This window comes from Barbus barbus, assembly GCF_936440315.1.
Source record: "Barbus barbus genome assembly, chromosome: 42".
Classification (NCBI taxonomy): Eukaryota; Metazoa; Chordata; class Actinopteri; order Cypriniformes; family Cyprinidae; genus Barbus; species Barbus barbus.
In genome coordinates, this window is record NC_136720.1 from 4,791,252 (window position 1) to 4,808,704 (window position 17,453).

General features: G+C 43.0%; 1 protein-coding gene across 1 annotated transcript in view; it reads right to left on the reverse strand.

Moving 5' to 3' along the window:
• Positions 1–575: 575 nt before the first annotated feature.
• LOC306861463 (macrophage mannose receptor 1-like) overlaps positions 576–17,453 on the reverse strand; it is a gene marked incomplete at both ends in the record, with an annotated part of 28,892 nt that continues 12,014 nt past the window's right edge. The window contains 6 exons of the mRNA XM_079403714.1: positions 576–602; positions 953–1,330; positions 10,419–10,519; positions 10,791–11,159; positions 11,342–11,686; positions 11,862–12,152. Coding sequence (XP_079259840.1) covers positions 576–602; positions 953–1,330; positions 10,419–10,519; positions 10,791–11,159; positions 11,342–11,686; positions 11,862–12,152 — 1,511 coding nt within the window. The remainder of the gene's footprint in view (positions 603–952; positions 1,331–10,418; positions 10,520–10,790; positions 11,160–11,341; positions 11,687–11,861; positions 12,153–17,453) is intronic.

A 17,453-nucleotide genomic window follows, 5' to 3' on the forward strand; every position in this document is an offset into this window, starting at 1 on the left:
TTACTTGAGTAAAAGCTAATACATAGAAACATACTTTATCAATCTTAAGTCATGATTTGTTTTTCTGCTAAAATAAACTTCCTTTTATTCTCTTAGGACAGTCAAAGTGAGGGCCTCATTACCTTGACCCTACTTTTTGTAGAGCCAGAGCTCCTGGCATCGACCAGCAGCAGCAGTCAGGCAGCAAACATCCAGTCTATGTGTCCTACACCTGTCACCCAGGTCTCTAGATGTCCCTCAATGGGAAAGAGGAGGAGAAGTGCAGAGCCAGACCTCTCTGAATTCCAGAAGAGCATTCTAAGTAACCTGAGTAAACCTCAAGACTACAATGAACTCTATTTCATGAGTCTCGTTGGAACATTTAAGAGACTTCCTCTGCTGAAGCCGAAGTGCGAATGAAAATCGAGCAATTTCTTTATGAAGCTGAGTTTGAGTAAAGTGTGGTGGTTGGGGGGTTTAGTCAGTGGAGACAGAGGTGATTGTCTAACTCAGTGGTTCCCAACCACGTTCCTGGAGGCCCCCCAACACTGCATGTTTTCCTTGTCTCCTTAATCAAGCACACCTGATTCAAATCATCAGCTCATTAGTAGAGACTCCAAAACCTGAAATGGATGTGTCAGACAAAGGAGAGATGCAAAATGTGCAGTGTTGGGGGGCCTCCAGGAACGTGGTTCATTATTGTGTTAATGTTATTTTTTATGTACTTTTTATTTAAATTTTTTTTAAGTGTATTTTTACAATGTTGATTAATACATGTGAATGTTTCTAAAACAATTGAACTGATCAATACATTATAATTCGAAAATAAGGCAATGAGGCAAGTTGTATTAAAATGTAATTAGTTAATTAAGTAGTATATTACAGATTAGTTTATTCTTTGGTTATTCATATAATGTAACATCAAATAATGTTCTCCTGCCATGAGACTGCACCCTCGGTAGATGAGAAATACTGGGTAAATTTCTCTCTTGATGGTTATAGCTTCGCGAGAGGAGTTGTTGCTACTCATCCTGTGGAGATCTCCCATTGCCCTTGCAATGGAGTCAGGTTCTGATGACGGTGCTTGTGGATGGTCCTCTGCCTGATCTACCCTCAGAAGGTTGTGGAGGATGCAAGTAGCCTTAACAGCTTTCTCTGCCGTTTCTGGGGTCATTCCTAGCACTCTTCTGTACAGCCGCCATTGTGCCGCTAGTATTCCAAATGAGCACTCAACCATTCGCCTGGCCCGGGAAAGCCTGTAGTTGTACAGCCTTTTCTCTCTCCCAATGTTCTGGCCAGGATGTGGACGCATCATGTGGCGTCTGAGGGGAAAGGCTTCATCCGCAATACGCTGGAAGCAAAATTGGGCGACAGTAGTAAACAATTTGAAGCAGTGAGACTTATAGCACGGAGGCGCCATCGCATGCTAAAAGCTACAACTCTGTTTACACGGCTCATGCAACTGGGTGTTTCTGAGAGAAGAATGTGGATGTTATGACGTCCTCAAGGGGCTGTATTTTGGTCCAATGTCCTCAAGAACTTTACCACCGATCAGTGGCGGCAGCACTTTCGCATGTCACGGACCACGTTTGAGTTTGTTCTGCAACTCGTTGAGCGAAGCCTGAGACAAAAGACTACAAACTGGAGAAAGCCCCTTGAACCACGCCGTAGATTGGCTATTGTTTTGTGGTGGTATGCTACCCCTGGCGAGTACCGCACAGTCAGTTGTCTTTTTGGTGTGGGGCTGTCGACTGTTTGTACCCTGGTTCACGAAGTGACAGCGACATTGAAGAGAAAGCTTTTCAAACGTTTCATCTCCTTGCCCAGAGGGGAAGCTCTTCAAAACACTGTAAAGGGGTTCGCTGAACGTGGGTATCCATCATGTGCCAGTGCAATAGACGGTAGCCACATTCCTATTATTGCTCCCCAGGAAGATGCTGCAGCTTACTACAACCGTAAGGGATGGCATTCAATTGTACTTCAAGCTGTTGTCAACCACAAGTTCTGGTAAGAATGTAGTCCCTAAGGTATTGTGATCATTACAGAAATTTATGTTTTCACTTGTACAAATATTAACTCCATGTCTCCTGAACTAGCTTCACAAATATGTTTGTGGGCTGGCCTGGCCACACGCATGACCCTTGTGTGTTGTCCAACTCTCCCAGAAGAACAGGGTGGCTACCTGTTTCCTCGTGAGGTAAGCAATATTTGATTTACTGTCATTTTTTGGGTGATTTTTTTTTTTTTATATCAAGATGCAAGTGTATGCAACCACATTGCATGAATAACATCTCAAGTTCAAGTTTATTATCTTATATTCATTAAAAGTCTGTTACAACATACAATAAAATTCTTAACCTGCAAAATTTACATAAACATACAAGCATTGACCAAACATAATGAGCAGTGTAAACATAAGATATACATATGCAAAGTCCTGCAAAGTGAACTGAATAGTCCATTGTTATTTCACATTTATAACAAAGATTGGTGTAGTAATTAGTAATATAAATATTATTTATAGTGAGAAACTATTCATAGTGTTATGTCTGCCTGTTTTTTTGAGCTCTCCTGTACGATCCTGAGCTGTGCGGTTTCTGAACCAGACTGTAATGTAGCTGGTGAGGACGCTCTTGATTGCACAATTGTAGAAGCAAGAATCTGACTTGCCATTCCAAATTTCCTTCTTCTAAAGAAGTGCAAATGCCGATGTCAATATTGAATTTATGCTGAATGTTCTGTTGAATAGCAGGGGAACAGGTTTTTCGGTATTTGGGTTGTCAAGTAAAAAATTTTTTTTAATTTAGGAAAGGTAAAAAAGGTATGTTGACCCAGGTAGAGGCATACATTTCCTACGTTATTTTTTTAAATGAATTTTAATATATGTTTTTATTATATTTATATATATTAAGATTTAAGATGGTCAGAAATTGTTTGCACTGTAGCAAAGCGGAATAGCGTATTGCTTTTTTCTATAGAAAAAAGAAAAATGCCCCCAGATGAGGATGAGCGCTCTAACGGTATTTTTTTAAATTAATTTTAATATGTTTGTATTATATTTATAAATACATGTTCATATTTAAGTTGGTCATAAATTGTTTGCACTGTAGCAAAGAGGAATGGAATATTGCTTTTTTTCCATAGGAAAAAGAAAAATGCCCCCAATGAGGCTGAGAGCTTCACAGGTATGTGTAGGGTTGGGCTGCTGGTTTGATCCACATGCTGGGTTGTTTTATTAACTCAACTGTGGTTTAAAAATTACTCCACCCCAAAATGAAAATTTTGTCATTAATCACTTACCCCCATGTCGTTCAAAACCTGTAAAAGCTTTGTTCGTCTTCGGAACACAATTTAAGATATTTTGGATGAAGACCGGGAGGCTTGTGACTGTTCCATTGACATCCAGAAAAGAATGAAACACACCGATACAGAGAACCAATCAGCTGTGACATGATAATAATGTCATATTGAGTTAGATCTATCAAACTGCTCCATCTAGAGTCAACTGTGGTTGCCAGAATTTTACCATAAAAAATACGGTAGCAACATCCTAGGTTGTATGTGTAAGGGAACTGTTGTGTGTGTGTGTCATGTGTTCCTGCCTCTTGTGCCCATATTTGGTTTGTTTCCTGTCATGTCATTAGTAGTTCATTCTGTTCAGCTGTGTTTGTCTTGTTAGCTATGATTTACATGTGTATTTATAGTTCTGTCTGTTCAGTTGGATTTTGTCTGGTCTACTCGTTAACCCCGGTGTGTGATGTCTTGCCTTGTCCTGCCATGTCCTGTCCTGATGTCAGTAAAGTGTTATTTGAGTTTATATCCTCATCTGCGTGTTCCTGGTTCCTCCCTCGTGTGTGCACCGTGACAGAAGACCAGACCAAAACAGTAAGCGGCGCCCCTTCACCTTGTTTTTTTTTCCGTTTTTGAAAAGTTTTTTGTTTGTTCCTGTTCTGTTTGTCCCTCGCGGCATGGAAGTCGCCACTCGTCCTTCTGCCCTAGCCCGCGTCAAGTGGGCGTGGGAGTTCGGCAGGATTGCCGCGAGTCCGCGAGCCCTCAAGTCTGCCGATCGTGGGAGAAGTTCGCCGCCGCCCGCGGCTCCCAACCCGTTCGCGGGAGTTCACACCGCTTTCTGCGGCTCACCGACCCCGCCGTTCGCGGGAGATCACGCCGCCATCCGCGGGGAAAGCCAACCCGCCGTCGGCGGCTCCCCCTAGTCACGCCGCCGTTCGCGGGAGATCACGTCGCCGTCCGTGGGGAAAGCCAACCCACCGTCAGCGGCTCCCCCTATTCACGCCGCTACCCGCGGCTCACCGACCCCGCCGTTCGCGGGAGATCACGTCGCCGTCCGTGGGGAAAGCCCACCCACCGTCGGCGGCTCCCCTGTTCACGCCGCCGTCGGCGGCTCCCCTGTTCACGCCGCCGTCCGCGGCTCCACTGTGCACGCCGCCGGTCCGCCTCTGACTCAATGCCCGCCGGTCCGCCTCTGACTCAATGCCCGCCGGATTGCCGCTGACTCAAGCCCACCGGATTGCCGCTGACTCAAGCCCGCCGGATTGCCGCTGACTCATGCCCATCGGCCGCCGATACCCTCTCCGTGGATCAAGTCCACATGTCACGGCCAGGAGAGCCGTGTTTGTTTGTTGTGCCCACAGAAACATTTTAACTTACCTTGTCTTGTCCATGGAGACTCGTCTGGGGCAGGCGGCTCCTTGAGTTGTGGCCATGGAGGCCAGTTGCAGCCGCTTGCCCCCCCTGTCGCAGAAGTGGAGGAGGTTGCTGAGGGACCCTGTGAGGGCCCCTGACTCCTCGTCATGCCCAGAGGAAGACTCAGCTTCCTAGCCAGCCCAGGAGGGCTTCTGGTTCCTGTGGGATGTCCTGTTTGTCTGACCCTGGAGGGTTTCTGTCGTGTTTTTGTCTGTCTAGCCCCGGAGGGCTCCTGATACCCCCTGGATTCCCCATGGAAATTTTGGAGGGGGGTAGTAGAGCTCTGGGTGGAGTGGGCGGGCCGTAGGAGGCCACGGCCACGAAGACCACCCGCCATGGCTTCCTGAGCTCCCAGCTCCGCCGGGGCCTCCGTCTGTTCTGCTCTGGAGGTCCCCGTCCTGTGTTTCTGTGGCTGTCTGTCCTGAGGGGCCTCCAGAGCGCCCACCCCCCCTCCCTGATGGAACTGTTAAGGCTCGGGACGAGCCTTTCGGGAGGGGGGAGTAATGTAAGGGAACTGTTGTGTGTGTGTCATGTGTTCCTGCCTCTTGTGCCCATATTTGGTTTGTTTCCTGTCATGTCATTAGTAGTTCATTCTGTTCAGCTGTGTTTGTCTCGTTAGCTATGATTTACATGTGTATTTATAGTTCTGTCTGTTCAGTTGGATTTTGTCTGGTCTACTCGTTAACCCCGGTGTATGATGTCCTTGTCTGCCTTGCCTTGTCTTGCCATGTCCTGTCCTGATGTCAGTAAAGTGTTATTTGAGTTTATATCCTCGTCTGCGTGTTCCTGGTTCCTCCCTCGTGTGTGCACCGTGACAGTATGGTTTTAACTTAAATTTACAGTTAATTACAGTAATTTCATTGACTGATAACAAGGTTAATATACCAACTTATTGAAGTAGGGATGCAACGATACCATTTTTTTCAGATCCGATCCAGTATCGGCCACTTCCGATTCGATACCAGCGCAGTTTTTAAAAAATATTTTTAACAATGTTGAATTTCTACACTTCTGTGTGTTGACCTGATCGTCACTCTTTTGTGTGTTAAACACAATCTACTAAATATAGACAACTTAATTTTAATGAAAAATAACAAAAGAAAAAATATATTATCATAATCTATGACAAAAATACCATTATAAACTAGGTTAGTTGATCATTTAGCAGGAAAAGTTATTCTAGAAAAATAATGAGTGCACAATTTTACAAAATCTAAACGTAGTGAAATAACATTATTTAGTGGGGAACAAATAAAAGTGAATAAGTGTAGGACTAAATCTGGTAAAATGTTACACATTGCTCTTTGTATTGTTGTAAAATACATTTTCAGTAAAGAAAACGAGTAAATGTATTTATATAAATATAAACTATAAAATGAAAAAACATTTCTTTTAAATGTATAGCGTAATCAAGGCAACAACATGTGATAGATGGGAGTCCTGTCTATCATGTTGCTACCTCCATTACTGTGCTATATACATTAGATTATTAATAGCGTCACGCAGTTTGAATGCTGAATGGAGGATGACAGACAGATGCAGTGGAGAGAAGAGTTTATGTGAACTTGAATTTAACGACTTAAATATTCATCTGTACCTCACATTAAACTATGGAACGGCTTCAGAACACTTGGACTTTGTCTTTATGGTGCTTCATAATGTTTTTGTGCTTTCATGGGGCTTAACAATATCCCAGAATAGTATACGCACAATATCGGATTTGGATCAGTCTCATCTGACCGATACCCGGTCCGCAGAAAATAGCAGTATCGGAGCCGATACCGATACTAAGTATAGACCCTTTTTCTGTTAGTAAACATTGTGACGTTTTTCTGTGGGCGGAGCTTAGCTGGAGGCAGAAAGATTCCACTGACCGCTTCACTAACGCTAGCTATGAAGTTTGTTAGCTTGTTTTTTAACAATAACTGGAGAAAATCCGATTTCACCCACATATGTAAGGTCACGCACTGTCCAGGACTATTTGAAAAGGTTAACTTTAATGGACGAAACCAGATCGGCCGACCCGCGCACGCTTTTCCTCGAAGCATGGACGATCTGACCGGATTCCCTCCGGTTGACTGACTCACATCTAACCTGTGTAGTTAAGACAGACTCACAGTGTCTATCTAGTCATGAAGATGTATTTTAAATTTCAGCAGGCAACTATTTTTACAGAAACATTATTATTCCAAGCCACAATTACTCATAACAATACAATTACAAATGATTAAGCTTATAGGTTTGTTGTTTTACACACATGCACACAGACATTATTTCATACACAACATAATCGTGAGATGCATAAGAAATCTATAGACGCACTCATAACAACAAAAGACAATACTTTATTGAACCTTTTCTGACAAGAAGTGTGCGTTGCAAACGCGAGCATTTTGACGGTCGTTTCTGTCCAGTCCTCTGGTTTTATCGCGATTTAATCACAGTCGTCCGTTTTTGTCTGGCAGTGGCAGCAGGTAAGCAATAAAATTTCAAACCAGAGCCTGTACTATGTCGATTCTGGCACCCAACATCACAACAAGACTATATTTAAAGCTCCTTATGTTGCTGAATCTGCACTGGTTTGAATGGGCCGCCTCCAGTTCTCCCTCTGTTTTGCCTCCAGCTTGTGCTGTGACGTAATCGTGACGTCGACTCAAAAAGGGTCTATTGGATCGATGCATCTCTATATTGAAGTACTGAAATAACTAATAACCACCAAAAGCAGGTGGTGATGAGAGTCAGATGATGAACCAAAGCCTATCACAAGCAGCTTTTACATATTAACTTATATAGAAGGTGCACAGTTTCTTTCACACAAACACTAAACACCATCATGGTAACACACATGAAACTTAAATAATGCAATAAACATTAATTTAATAACATTAGACGTAACATACAACCCTAATGTACAAAACTGATCAGAAAAAAGAAACCGTTATTTCAACAAGAAAACATCATATTTTAAATGTAACGCAGGGAATTCTGGGATTCTTCTGTCAATTTATGGTTATTCACTGTAAATTATACATTCTTTTTCACTTCCAAAAAGGTACACTACCTTAAATTTAATGTTATGTCCAATATAGTTTTTCACCGTATATAGTAGGAACTTACCGTTAACCATTTAACAGATTTTTACTATAGCATTTTTACAGTTTTTTACCATTAAATTCATGGTCATTTTTTACTTTCTAGTGCCCGTGTGTTGATCTCCTATGTTTGTGCATGCTATCAAATGGATTATACTTTAAAAGGCTGTGAGTTTGTGTCACGGAGGGTCAGGGAAACAAGGAGGCAGAATCTAAATGCAGCTTATTAAACAAAAAAAAGATAATCAAAGAAGGAACTAAGAAAATTACAGTATTGTAAAAATTACATGGAGCTGTGTTGCCACAATTTAAGTGTCACCATTAGTAATTATTGTTCCCTTTTGAAGATGTCAGGGTTTGTAGTGGTTAGAGTTTTAAAGAATGTCATGATAAAAGTTAAACCCATGTATTTAAAAGCTTATTGTCTATTGTCTGCGTTAAACATGTTGAAATATTTATTCAAAGAGCTGCTACAGGACACTCATTCCTGCTAAAAAATGTTGTCCAGAAAACGACTGAACTTGAAAAGAAAGGCACGCTGGATGCAAATTATTAAAATGTTAATGCAGCCTCCTTACCGTTATTCCCTGGCACATTCATAATTATTACTTCTGCCGGTGTGCCGTGGCAAGCTGTATGCCTGTGCTTGAGCGCTTATTAGGCTATGTAGCTAGGCAATTAAAAGGCTCATTATAATGATTTAAATTGTTTATTAATAAACGTGCAATTAGTCGACTAATACTTAAAATGAACGACTACTATTCGATCAGAAAAATCCTTATAAATTTGTATTTGTATAGGCTACAGCCCCTCCAGTGTGTAATTGTTCATATCATGTATAATGTTTATTGTTTATATCATGTAAAGCCTAATGTTTCTCATATATATGTAATTTGATCTTTTTAATAAAAAAAAATAAAAATACACAAAAATCCAATAAGTAAGGCTTTCAAGGCTATTTTATTCACTTAAACATTGCATGAAGTTATTATTTATTGTATTTTTTGATTAGTCCGCAATGTTAGCGATACTAACGTTACCTGCTTGACGGATAGTAATGTCTACAATGGACACGACCGCTGTTGCGGCACGACCACAACAACTACTAAAACATAGAACTCACAAAACAACCACAACTTACTTTCAGTATTTCAAACTTTATTTAACTTTACACACAACTTTCAGTACCATTGTTATGCATAATTTCAAAACAAACACAAAAACATCTTATTTTCTTATTCAGATCATACTGATGTCATAAATCATTGATATGAGTATAACATTGCTTCACCTGATATTGATCAGACTATATACAGCTCCACTGTAAGCCCAATTTCCCATCATTCTTATATTAAATTCAAGCTAAATTCATTTTGATACTAAACCCTTCATTGAGTTAACAGGTCCATTAAAACAACATAAAACATAATGAAATAACATTTTGGGGGGACTATACTCTAAGTATTGAGCCCACAACTGTATTGAAAACTGCAAAGTGTTGTCCTCCTCCATCATGGATTGATCTTGCGATAGTCTCTCAAATTCAGGGTGACGTTGCTGGGAAGTCCGAGCTTCATCAATTTCTCTTGTAACTGAAAATATATGAGCTTCATGACATTCATGCACTGACAAGATATGTAGTCACACTGTATCAAATTTATTTATTATTCAAATTTAAAAGTATTTATTGTTTCCTAGAAGGTTTTTCAAATGAAATGTTTATATAAAAAATTATATGTAGTATCAATAAACTACAAGTAATATTTGTATATTTGTTTATGTAAATCTTCATTGCTGTAGATGAATGTTTCATATTGACTTTTGAGTTGATTACCTGTATAATCACAAACTCTTCAATCTGAGACTCGGACAAATTTTCGAGACTTGTAAATTCTACTCGCATTCCCATCACTGATCAATGTAAAAAAAAGAAGAAAAAAAAGGATGAAACAGTTTACACTTGATGTATGATGTATTTGATAAGTAACACCCACAATTGTAATAGATTTTATGTTGACTTGCTACATGGAAATTTTCTGTTGGCGCAATTAAATAATGTGAACCTAAAACTCTGAGTTTTGAAAAATCTTTACAGTGCTTTATGTATTGAAGCCAGCAGAAACAAACAATCACACATCTAAGTAAACATACCATACTCATCTGACAAAGGTGGGTTGATATGATGGTCATCAGGTTCACCAAAAACAAACAGAAATATCATATGTTACACTTATGATACAGACTTTTGTTTCTATTTATTTTACAGAATCCACATTCATATCCACATCGTCATTGTTGTTTTCTTGTTTTTGGGTGTAATAGCCTAATGTTTATTCTATTTAATTCTAGAAGGTATATTTGCTCACCACTGTAACAGAAGAAAGGCAAACTGTCAAAGCATCTCTCATCTGTCCACTGACCAAAGTGTTGTAAAGACACAGCTGTGCACTGTTGAGCTCCCTGCTGTCCTGGGACATGTGCACCATTATCTGGTTGTGTAGCATCACTTTGTGTTAATGGCAGCCAATATGTGAAGGAAGAGCTACTCTGATCTGACCACAGTCTGTTTCGGTGCAGACCAATCCATACATAATTAGATTGTCCAATGCTCAGTATCTGTTGACGCTCTGTCTCATTCCTCACACTGGCCAGATCAGTGTATTTCTCTCTGCAGTAGCTCTGAGCTTCAGCCCAGGTCCTTCCCTCGTATTCCCAGACATACTTCTGAGAGGAGTTTTCTCTACCTAAGATAAAAACATAACTTTAATAAGTAAATGCATTCGTTACTTCATCTGGCCATCCATCTTTTAAATGCATTTATATCTACAATACACCTGCATTTACAAAACACACAATTTTTTTGGTTTTTGATCCAAATAAGCCAAGACATGTTCCATAAATCTTACTTACAAGGACAGTGATGTTTGTTGAGACTTTGACTTAAAGTTATAAAAGTGATCAAAGTAAACGCAGTATGTACATATAAGAAATACATTTTCAATTGAAATGTCTTACCATCATAGCAGACAAATGTGTAAGAATTGCCACATGAATCATCAAACCAGTCTCCATTATTATCCATGTAAACACACAGTTCACTTCCAGCATTGTTATTAGGTTCATGAATAAAGTTTCTGAAATCTCTCTCTCCTTCCTGATAGAAATCATTGTCTTCCAGTGACCATCTCCAGCTGTTCACATCATCATACAGTCCAATCCAGGCTAAACCATTGAAACTCCCATTAACTGTGTTAATCAGTCTGTTCATTTCCTCCATGTTATCAATGGTGGCCAGATCAGTGTAATTCTGTCTGCAGTATCTCTGAGCTTCAGTCCAGGTCTTGGATTCATTCACAAAGTGATACTGACGGGACGATGCTGATGCTATCAAGGTGGAGAAAAAATGTAATGATCCAAAAGAAACATGTTTGATTCAATACCTTTATTTGATCAGTCTGTTTATTTTGTGGTGTTCTAATATATCTTTTTCTCATTGGTTGTTTCGTCTCACTTTAAAAATCGCAGAGGTTATTTAGTTGTATTTATTTATTTTCCTGGTTACTCACCGCTGTAGCAAATGAAAGGTAATGCAGTGTTGCAGTCTTCATCAGTCCAGCTCCCAGAGTCACTAAATGACACTGCAGTGCAGTATTCACTGGTTCCAGCATTATCTGGCTGTCCTGTCCTCCAGTTACTGAATGAAGAGTTGCTCTGATCTGACCAAGATCTGGTTCTGTACAGTCCAATCCAAAGACCCGAATTATATGGAAATAAAACCTGAACCCTGTAGTTTTCAATCTCATTCCTGATACTGACGAGGTCTGTGTGATGTTCTCTACAGTAACTCTGAGCTTCAGTCCAGGTTTTATACTGGTCAACAAACACATAACTTGTACTCGCATTCGCTTGTCCTGTGGGAAGCAATTTAAATATGTGATTTATCATGGAACCATAAATAATTTGTTCAAATGACTTCTTTAAAAGTCCAACAGCAGTTCTCACCATCATAGCAAACAAAAGGATATTGAAGGTCGCAAACGGTTTCAGCCCATGCTTCATAATTAAATGGCATGTATACACACAGACTCTGTCCACCGTAGTTCAGTGGCTGCTGAACAAACCAGCTTTTAAAACCTCCCTCTAATGCTGCATTTTCCAGTGACCATCTCCAGCTGTTCAGATCATCATAAAGTCCAATCCAAGTTGATCCATAGAAAGAGCCACGTACTGTTTTAATGAGTCTGTTCATTTCCTCCATGTTATCAATGGTGGCCAGATCAGTGTAATTCTCTCTGCAGTATCTCTGAGCTTCAGTCCAGGTCTTAGACTCAGACACAAAGTGATACTGACGGGTGCATGAAGATTGTGTGCAGGTTCCTGTGAATTGTTTCACAGCACAGAAAACAAAGAAGAAAAAAAGTTGCCATTAGCTGGTAACTGTATCAATAAACCATGATATTGTGAACAAACTGTCATTGTACAAATTAGCTTTTAATTCATTTCTTGTCGCAAATACAATAGATTTTAAAACAGTTTATATAAAACATGAATAAAGATGAACTTAGATCATTTAGAAAGAGCAAATTCACATTTTAAATATCAAGAACAGTTTGTGGTGAAGGTTCCTTTCGAAAGCTACAATCGATGCTGCGCTGCTCAGCGCATTTGGAACGCCTTTAGTCGTGACCAGCTGTGAATATTGTGTGTAACACGTCGATAGAATTGACCGGGAGGTAATATAGCCTCGGTCGATGACGTCATCGGCGCGCACCCGCAACACAAGGCTATAAAAAGATGAGCCACAGGTGCATCATCAGGTCTTTTGTCTTCAGACCATTCTGTGCATGTGTGCGTCGAAGAAACATTCAGGTTTGCAAATCTTTTTTTTCTCTCACGTTACAACAAAGAGAAATGAGCCAACAAATCAGTAAGCGTTGTGTTCCTCCATGCTCCCGTCCCATGTCTGAGCTGGATACACACGATTATTGTTTTGTTTGTTTGGGGGAAGAGCACGCGGTTCTGGCTATAGAGAAAGGCGGGTGCGAGCATTGTGACCAGCTCACAGTTAAGATGCTTCGCTCCCGTCTGAACTATTTCCAGTCCGCACCCGCATTACCATCGTGGGGCTCTCGTATGGATCTGCATGACGAGCAAGAGACAGGTCCGTCCCTTTCGCTTGCTGCGTCACCAGATCATAACATCCCTTCTCGTGATCTCGAAGTGCACTTCGGTGCTTCTTCGGTTCAGGAGGGGGATGATATATCTCTTGGTTCTTCAGATCACGAGCAGCCAGCCTCTGAGCATTCCTCTCGCGAAAAGAAATCTGTCGAGGAATTGCTAGAGGTGGTTACTCGCGCGGTGGCCAGGTTACAGATTGACTGGCCACGTGAACAAGAGACCCCCCAAACGTAGTAAGCTAGAGGATAGGTTTCTGTCCAGGGGCAGGGGGGAGAGACCACAACATCAGTCTCTCCCCTTTTTCGAGGACCTCCATGATGAGCTGTCTAAGTCATGGAGTAAACCATATACTTCTCGCGTCTTTGTGCCTTCGACGTCGACTTTTTCGACTATCGTGGGTGCGAAGTCGCGGGGGTATACGGAGATGCCTCGGGTTGAAGAGACGCTCGCGAGCTATCTCTCGCCCGAAGCCGCATCTTCGATAAAGAAACCTACCCTCCCCACTAAACCTTGTCGTATAACATCATCACTAGTGGGTAAAGCTTTCCAAGCTGCAGGTCAGGCTGGTCAGGCTGCACACTATGGCACTGTTACAGGCATACCAGGCTGACCTGTTGAAGGATTTGAGTATGAGCAGTACCATCGACGAGGAGGCGTTCTCTGAGCTTCGTCGAGCCACAGATCTGTCTCTCCGTGCGACCAAGCAAACGGCCCGTTCCATCGGCCGTTCAATGAGTGCTTTAGTCAGCACGGAGAGGCACCTGTGGCTGAATCTGACAGGTATTAAAGAGAAAGATTGTGTGTTTCTGTTAGACTCCCCTGTTTCTCCCTCTGGTTTGTTTGGCGACTCCGTGAACACCGTAGTGGCCAGATTTAAAGAGGTGAAGAAACACGAAGAAGCATTCGTTCAGTTCCTTCCTCGCCGCACTCAAGGGGAGGGGCCGTCTGCCACCCAGCCCCGCGCCGGTCCTTCAAAAGCTAGGGAGGTTAAAAAGCAGAGCGTGGCGGAGCGTGCTCCCCCTCGTAGAGACTGGGGACAGGCTCGCTGCGCTCAGCAACCTCCCAAGCCAGACCTCAGGACTATTATTAACAAGAAGCGAAAGTCCTGATGGTCTGGCGGGGGTAGTCCCCCGTGGGATGGGGTGCGTTCAAGATCTCTTCGCCCCTTCCCGCTACCCTCACAAAACCACTCCATCCCCGCCACCTCGCGTGCTTCGGGGGGCAGCGGTTTCCAGCGAAATCTTAGATGTTCCGTTGTTTCCGGCTGTCATTCCGGACGTGGAACATCTAACATCCCCTCAAAAGGAAGTATTAAAATTAATACCACTCTCAGAGAGTCTGGCAGCGTGGAAACTTCTGCCAGGCATTTCTGCGTGGGTATTAAGCACAGTGCAGATAGGATACAGAATCCAATTTATTCATCGTCCTCCGCGTTTCAACGGTGTGGTTTTCACTTCCGTGAAACCGGAGCTGATGCACGTACTGTCACAAGAGCTGCAAACTCTTCTGAGCAAAGAGGCCATAGAACATGTTCCTCTTCCAGAGAGAGAGTTGGGCTATTACAGCAGATACTTCCTGCTTCCCAAAAAGGATGGGGGGGTGCGTCCAATCTTAGATCTTCGAGGCTTAAACCGTGCAGTCAAAGCGCTCAAGTTCAAGATGTTAACCGTCAAGACGGTCGTGACACAAATTCAACATCACGATTGGTTCGTCACGATCGATCTGGAGGACGCATATTTTCACATAGAAATATTGCCACAACACAGAAAATTCCTGAGGTTCGCTTTCGGGGGCGAAGCATACCAATTTCGGGTTCTTCCATTTGGCCTAGCCTTGTCACCCCGCACATACACAAAATGCATGGATGCAGCACTGGCTCCATTACGACTCCAGGGCATTCGCATTTTGAATTACATCGACGATTGGTTAATATTAGCACAATCGCGAAAGATGGCGCTCCAACACAGAGACATCGTGTTAGCTCATCTAGTTTCTCTAGGGTTGAGACTCAACACCAATAAAAGTGTTCTTTCTCCTGCCCAGAGAACGACTTATCTCGGGATCGTTTGGGATTCGATAACGATGCGGGCACAACTATCTCCCGCTCGTATCGAGACCATTCGGCAGATCATGAGCAAAGTCAGGCTAGGCCAAGATCGCACTGTTCGTCAGTACCAAAAGATGTTAGGTTACATGGCTTCAGCATCCACGGTGATTCCTCTGGGGCTGTTACATGTTACGATCTCTGGTCTAGGTCAGACTGTAACATAAATAACACTACCACTTCATCTGAGTTGATCATTTTATTTCTCTTTCCTTGTTTTCTTGTTCGTATCTGTTGCAATAGTATCCGCCATTCTCGGCTAAGATACACAAACAATATATTCAAAACATACGAAAACAATCAGAAGCGAAATCTTCAGGGGTGAGCTAATGCCAAAAATAATAAACAAACAGAAACTAACTTCCCCACAAAAGAACTACCTTCCCTACAGATCAAAATAAAAGAAACAAAACATACAATCAAATTCCCTATCTCCTTATCTGCCCAATAAACAGGAGAAAAAGTAATGGCCTAATGGCCTACAAAAGAAACAAGGCACTCACCCCCTACTGCTCCACAACACAGTGACAAATTTACAAACATGGTTCAACAAGACATCAATGTCCTACGATAAGGCTCACACAAGTCAATAAAGGCACTCGGCTGGAACAGACAACACAATCTGTCGCAACCACATAGTCACCAACTAGCACAGTATCACAACAACCTTGAGCAATCAATCAAAGAGGCAGAGAGCTCCCTCCAGTGGAATGCCAGGGAATTTATAGTCCTGGCCTCTTCTCCGGTCCAACCACCAGCAGACTCCCATTATGTCCAGGACCAATCCTAAAAAGGAACGAAACAACAGCAACAACAACAAAACCAACATATAATGCATTAAGTCATAGACGTAACATACACATGAGACCGTTTCAGTTGTGGCTGAAGCCAGAGGATTTCATCCAAGAGCCAATCCTCAAAGGCAAATAAAAGTGACGCGCCGTGGGCTTTGTACACTATCTCTGTGGCTCAGACCCCGGTTCCTCGCCTTGGGTCCCACTCTAGGGGCGCCGTGTCGTTGCAGACTGCTAACGACGGACGCCTCCCTGATGGGCTGGGGAGCGGTCTTAGATGGCCGTCCAGCTCAAGGGGAATGGGAGGGCCATCAGCTCGATTGGCACATCAATTTCCTCGAGCTGATGGCCGTATTTCTGGCTCTGAAATATTTTCTCCATCAATTGAGGGGCTGTCATGTCCTAGTGCGGGTGGACAACACAGCAGCAGTCTCTTATATAAATCACCAGGGAGGTCTGCGCTCACGCAATCTGAACAGAATAGCGAGGCAGATTTTTCTCTGGGACCAGGACAAGTTCCTGTCACTCAGGGCAGTTTACATTCCAGGGCATTTGAATGTGGGAGCAGATTTACTGTGCAGGCAGACACTACCGACGGGGGAATGGAAACTCCACCCGGAAGTAGAGAAACAGATTTGGACCAAATTTTGCAAAGCGGAGGTGGACCTCTTCGCCTCACTACAGACAGCGCAATGTCCCCTTTACTTCTCTCTGAGTCACCCAGCTCCACTGGGTCTGGATGCGATGGCGCACACATGGCCCAAGATGCGCCTGTATGCGTTTCCTCCAGTTTCTCTGCTCCCGGGCGTTCTAGCCAGAGTTCGCCAACAAGGGTCTTGCCTCTTGCTGATAGTGCCACGTTGGCCGAACAGAGTGTGGTTCTCGGAGATAATATCTCTCCTGGACGGCTCGCCGTGGGCGATTCCGGAGAGGAGGGTCCTTCTGTCTCAGGCGGAGGGCACGATATTCCATCCCAGGCCCGACCTGTGGAATCTTCACGTTTGGCCCCTGATGGGAACCAACTGAGGTACACTGGGCTTTCGCCTGTGTAGTGGTATTGAGACCATTCTGAGTGCTAGAGCTTCCTCCACTAGACAAATTTATGCCAATAAATGGGGTGTTTTTGAAAGGTGGTGTGTTTTACACAATGTAGATCCAGTCAACTGCCAGGTTGCTTCAGTTCTGGACTTCATGCAGGAGAAATTATCAACAGGCACATGCCCTGCTACTCTTAAGGTTTATGTGGCCGCTCTTTCGGCTTGCCACGCCTTGGTAGACGGGGCGCCACTCGGGAGACATCCTCTGCTCTCTCGCTTCCTTCGGGGGGCCAGGCGACTGAGGCCTCCAGTAAAAACCAAGATCCCTTCATGGGACTTAGCTACAGTTCTCGAGGGTCTGGTTGAAACCCCCTTTGAACCTATAGAATCAGCGTCTGATAAACGTCTGACTCTAAAAATTGTTTTTTCTCATGGCACCGTTCACAACGCCGGAGCAGGAGAAATCTCATAGACTGTGTCCAGTCCGTGCTCTTCAGGCTTACATCCACTAGCACTAGCCAGTGGCGTAAGTCAGAGCAACTGTTCCTCTGTTATGGTGGTAGTA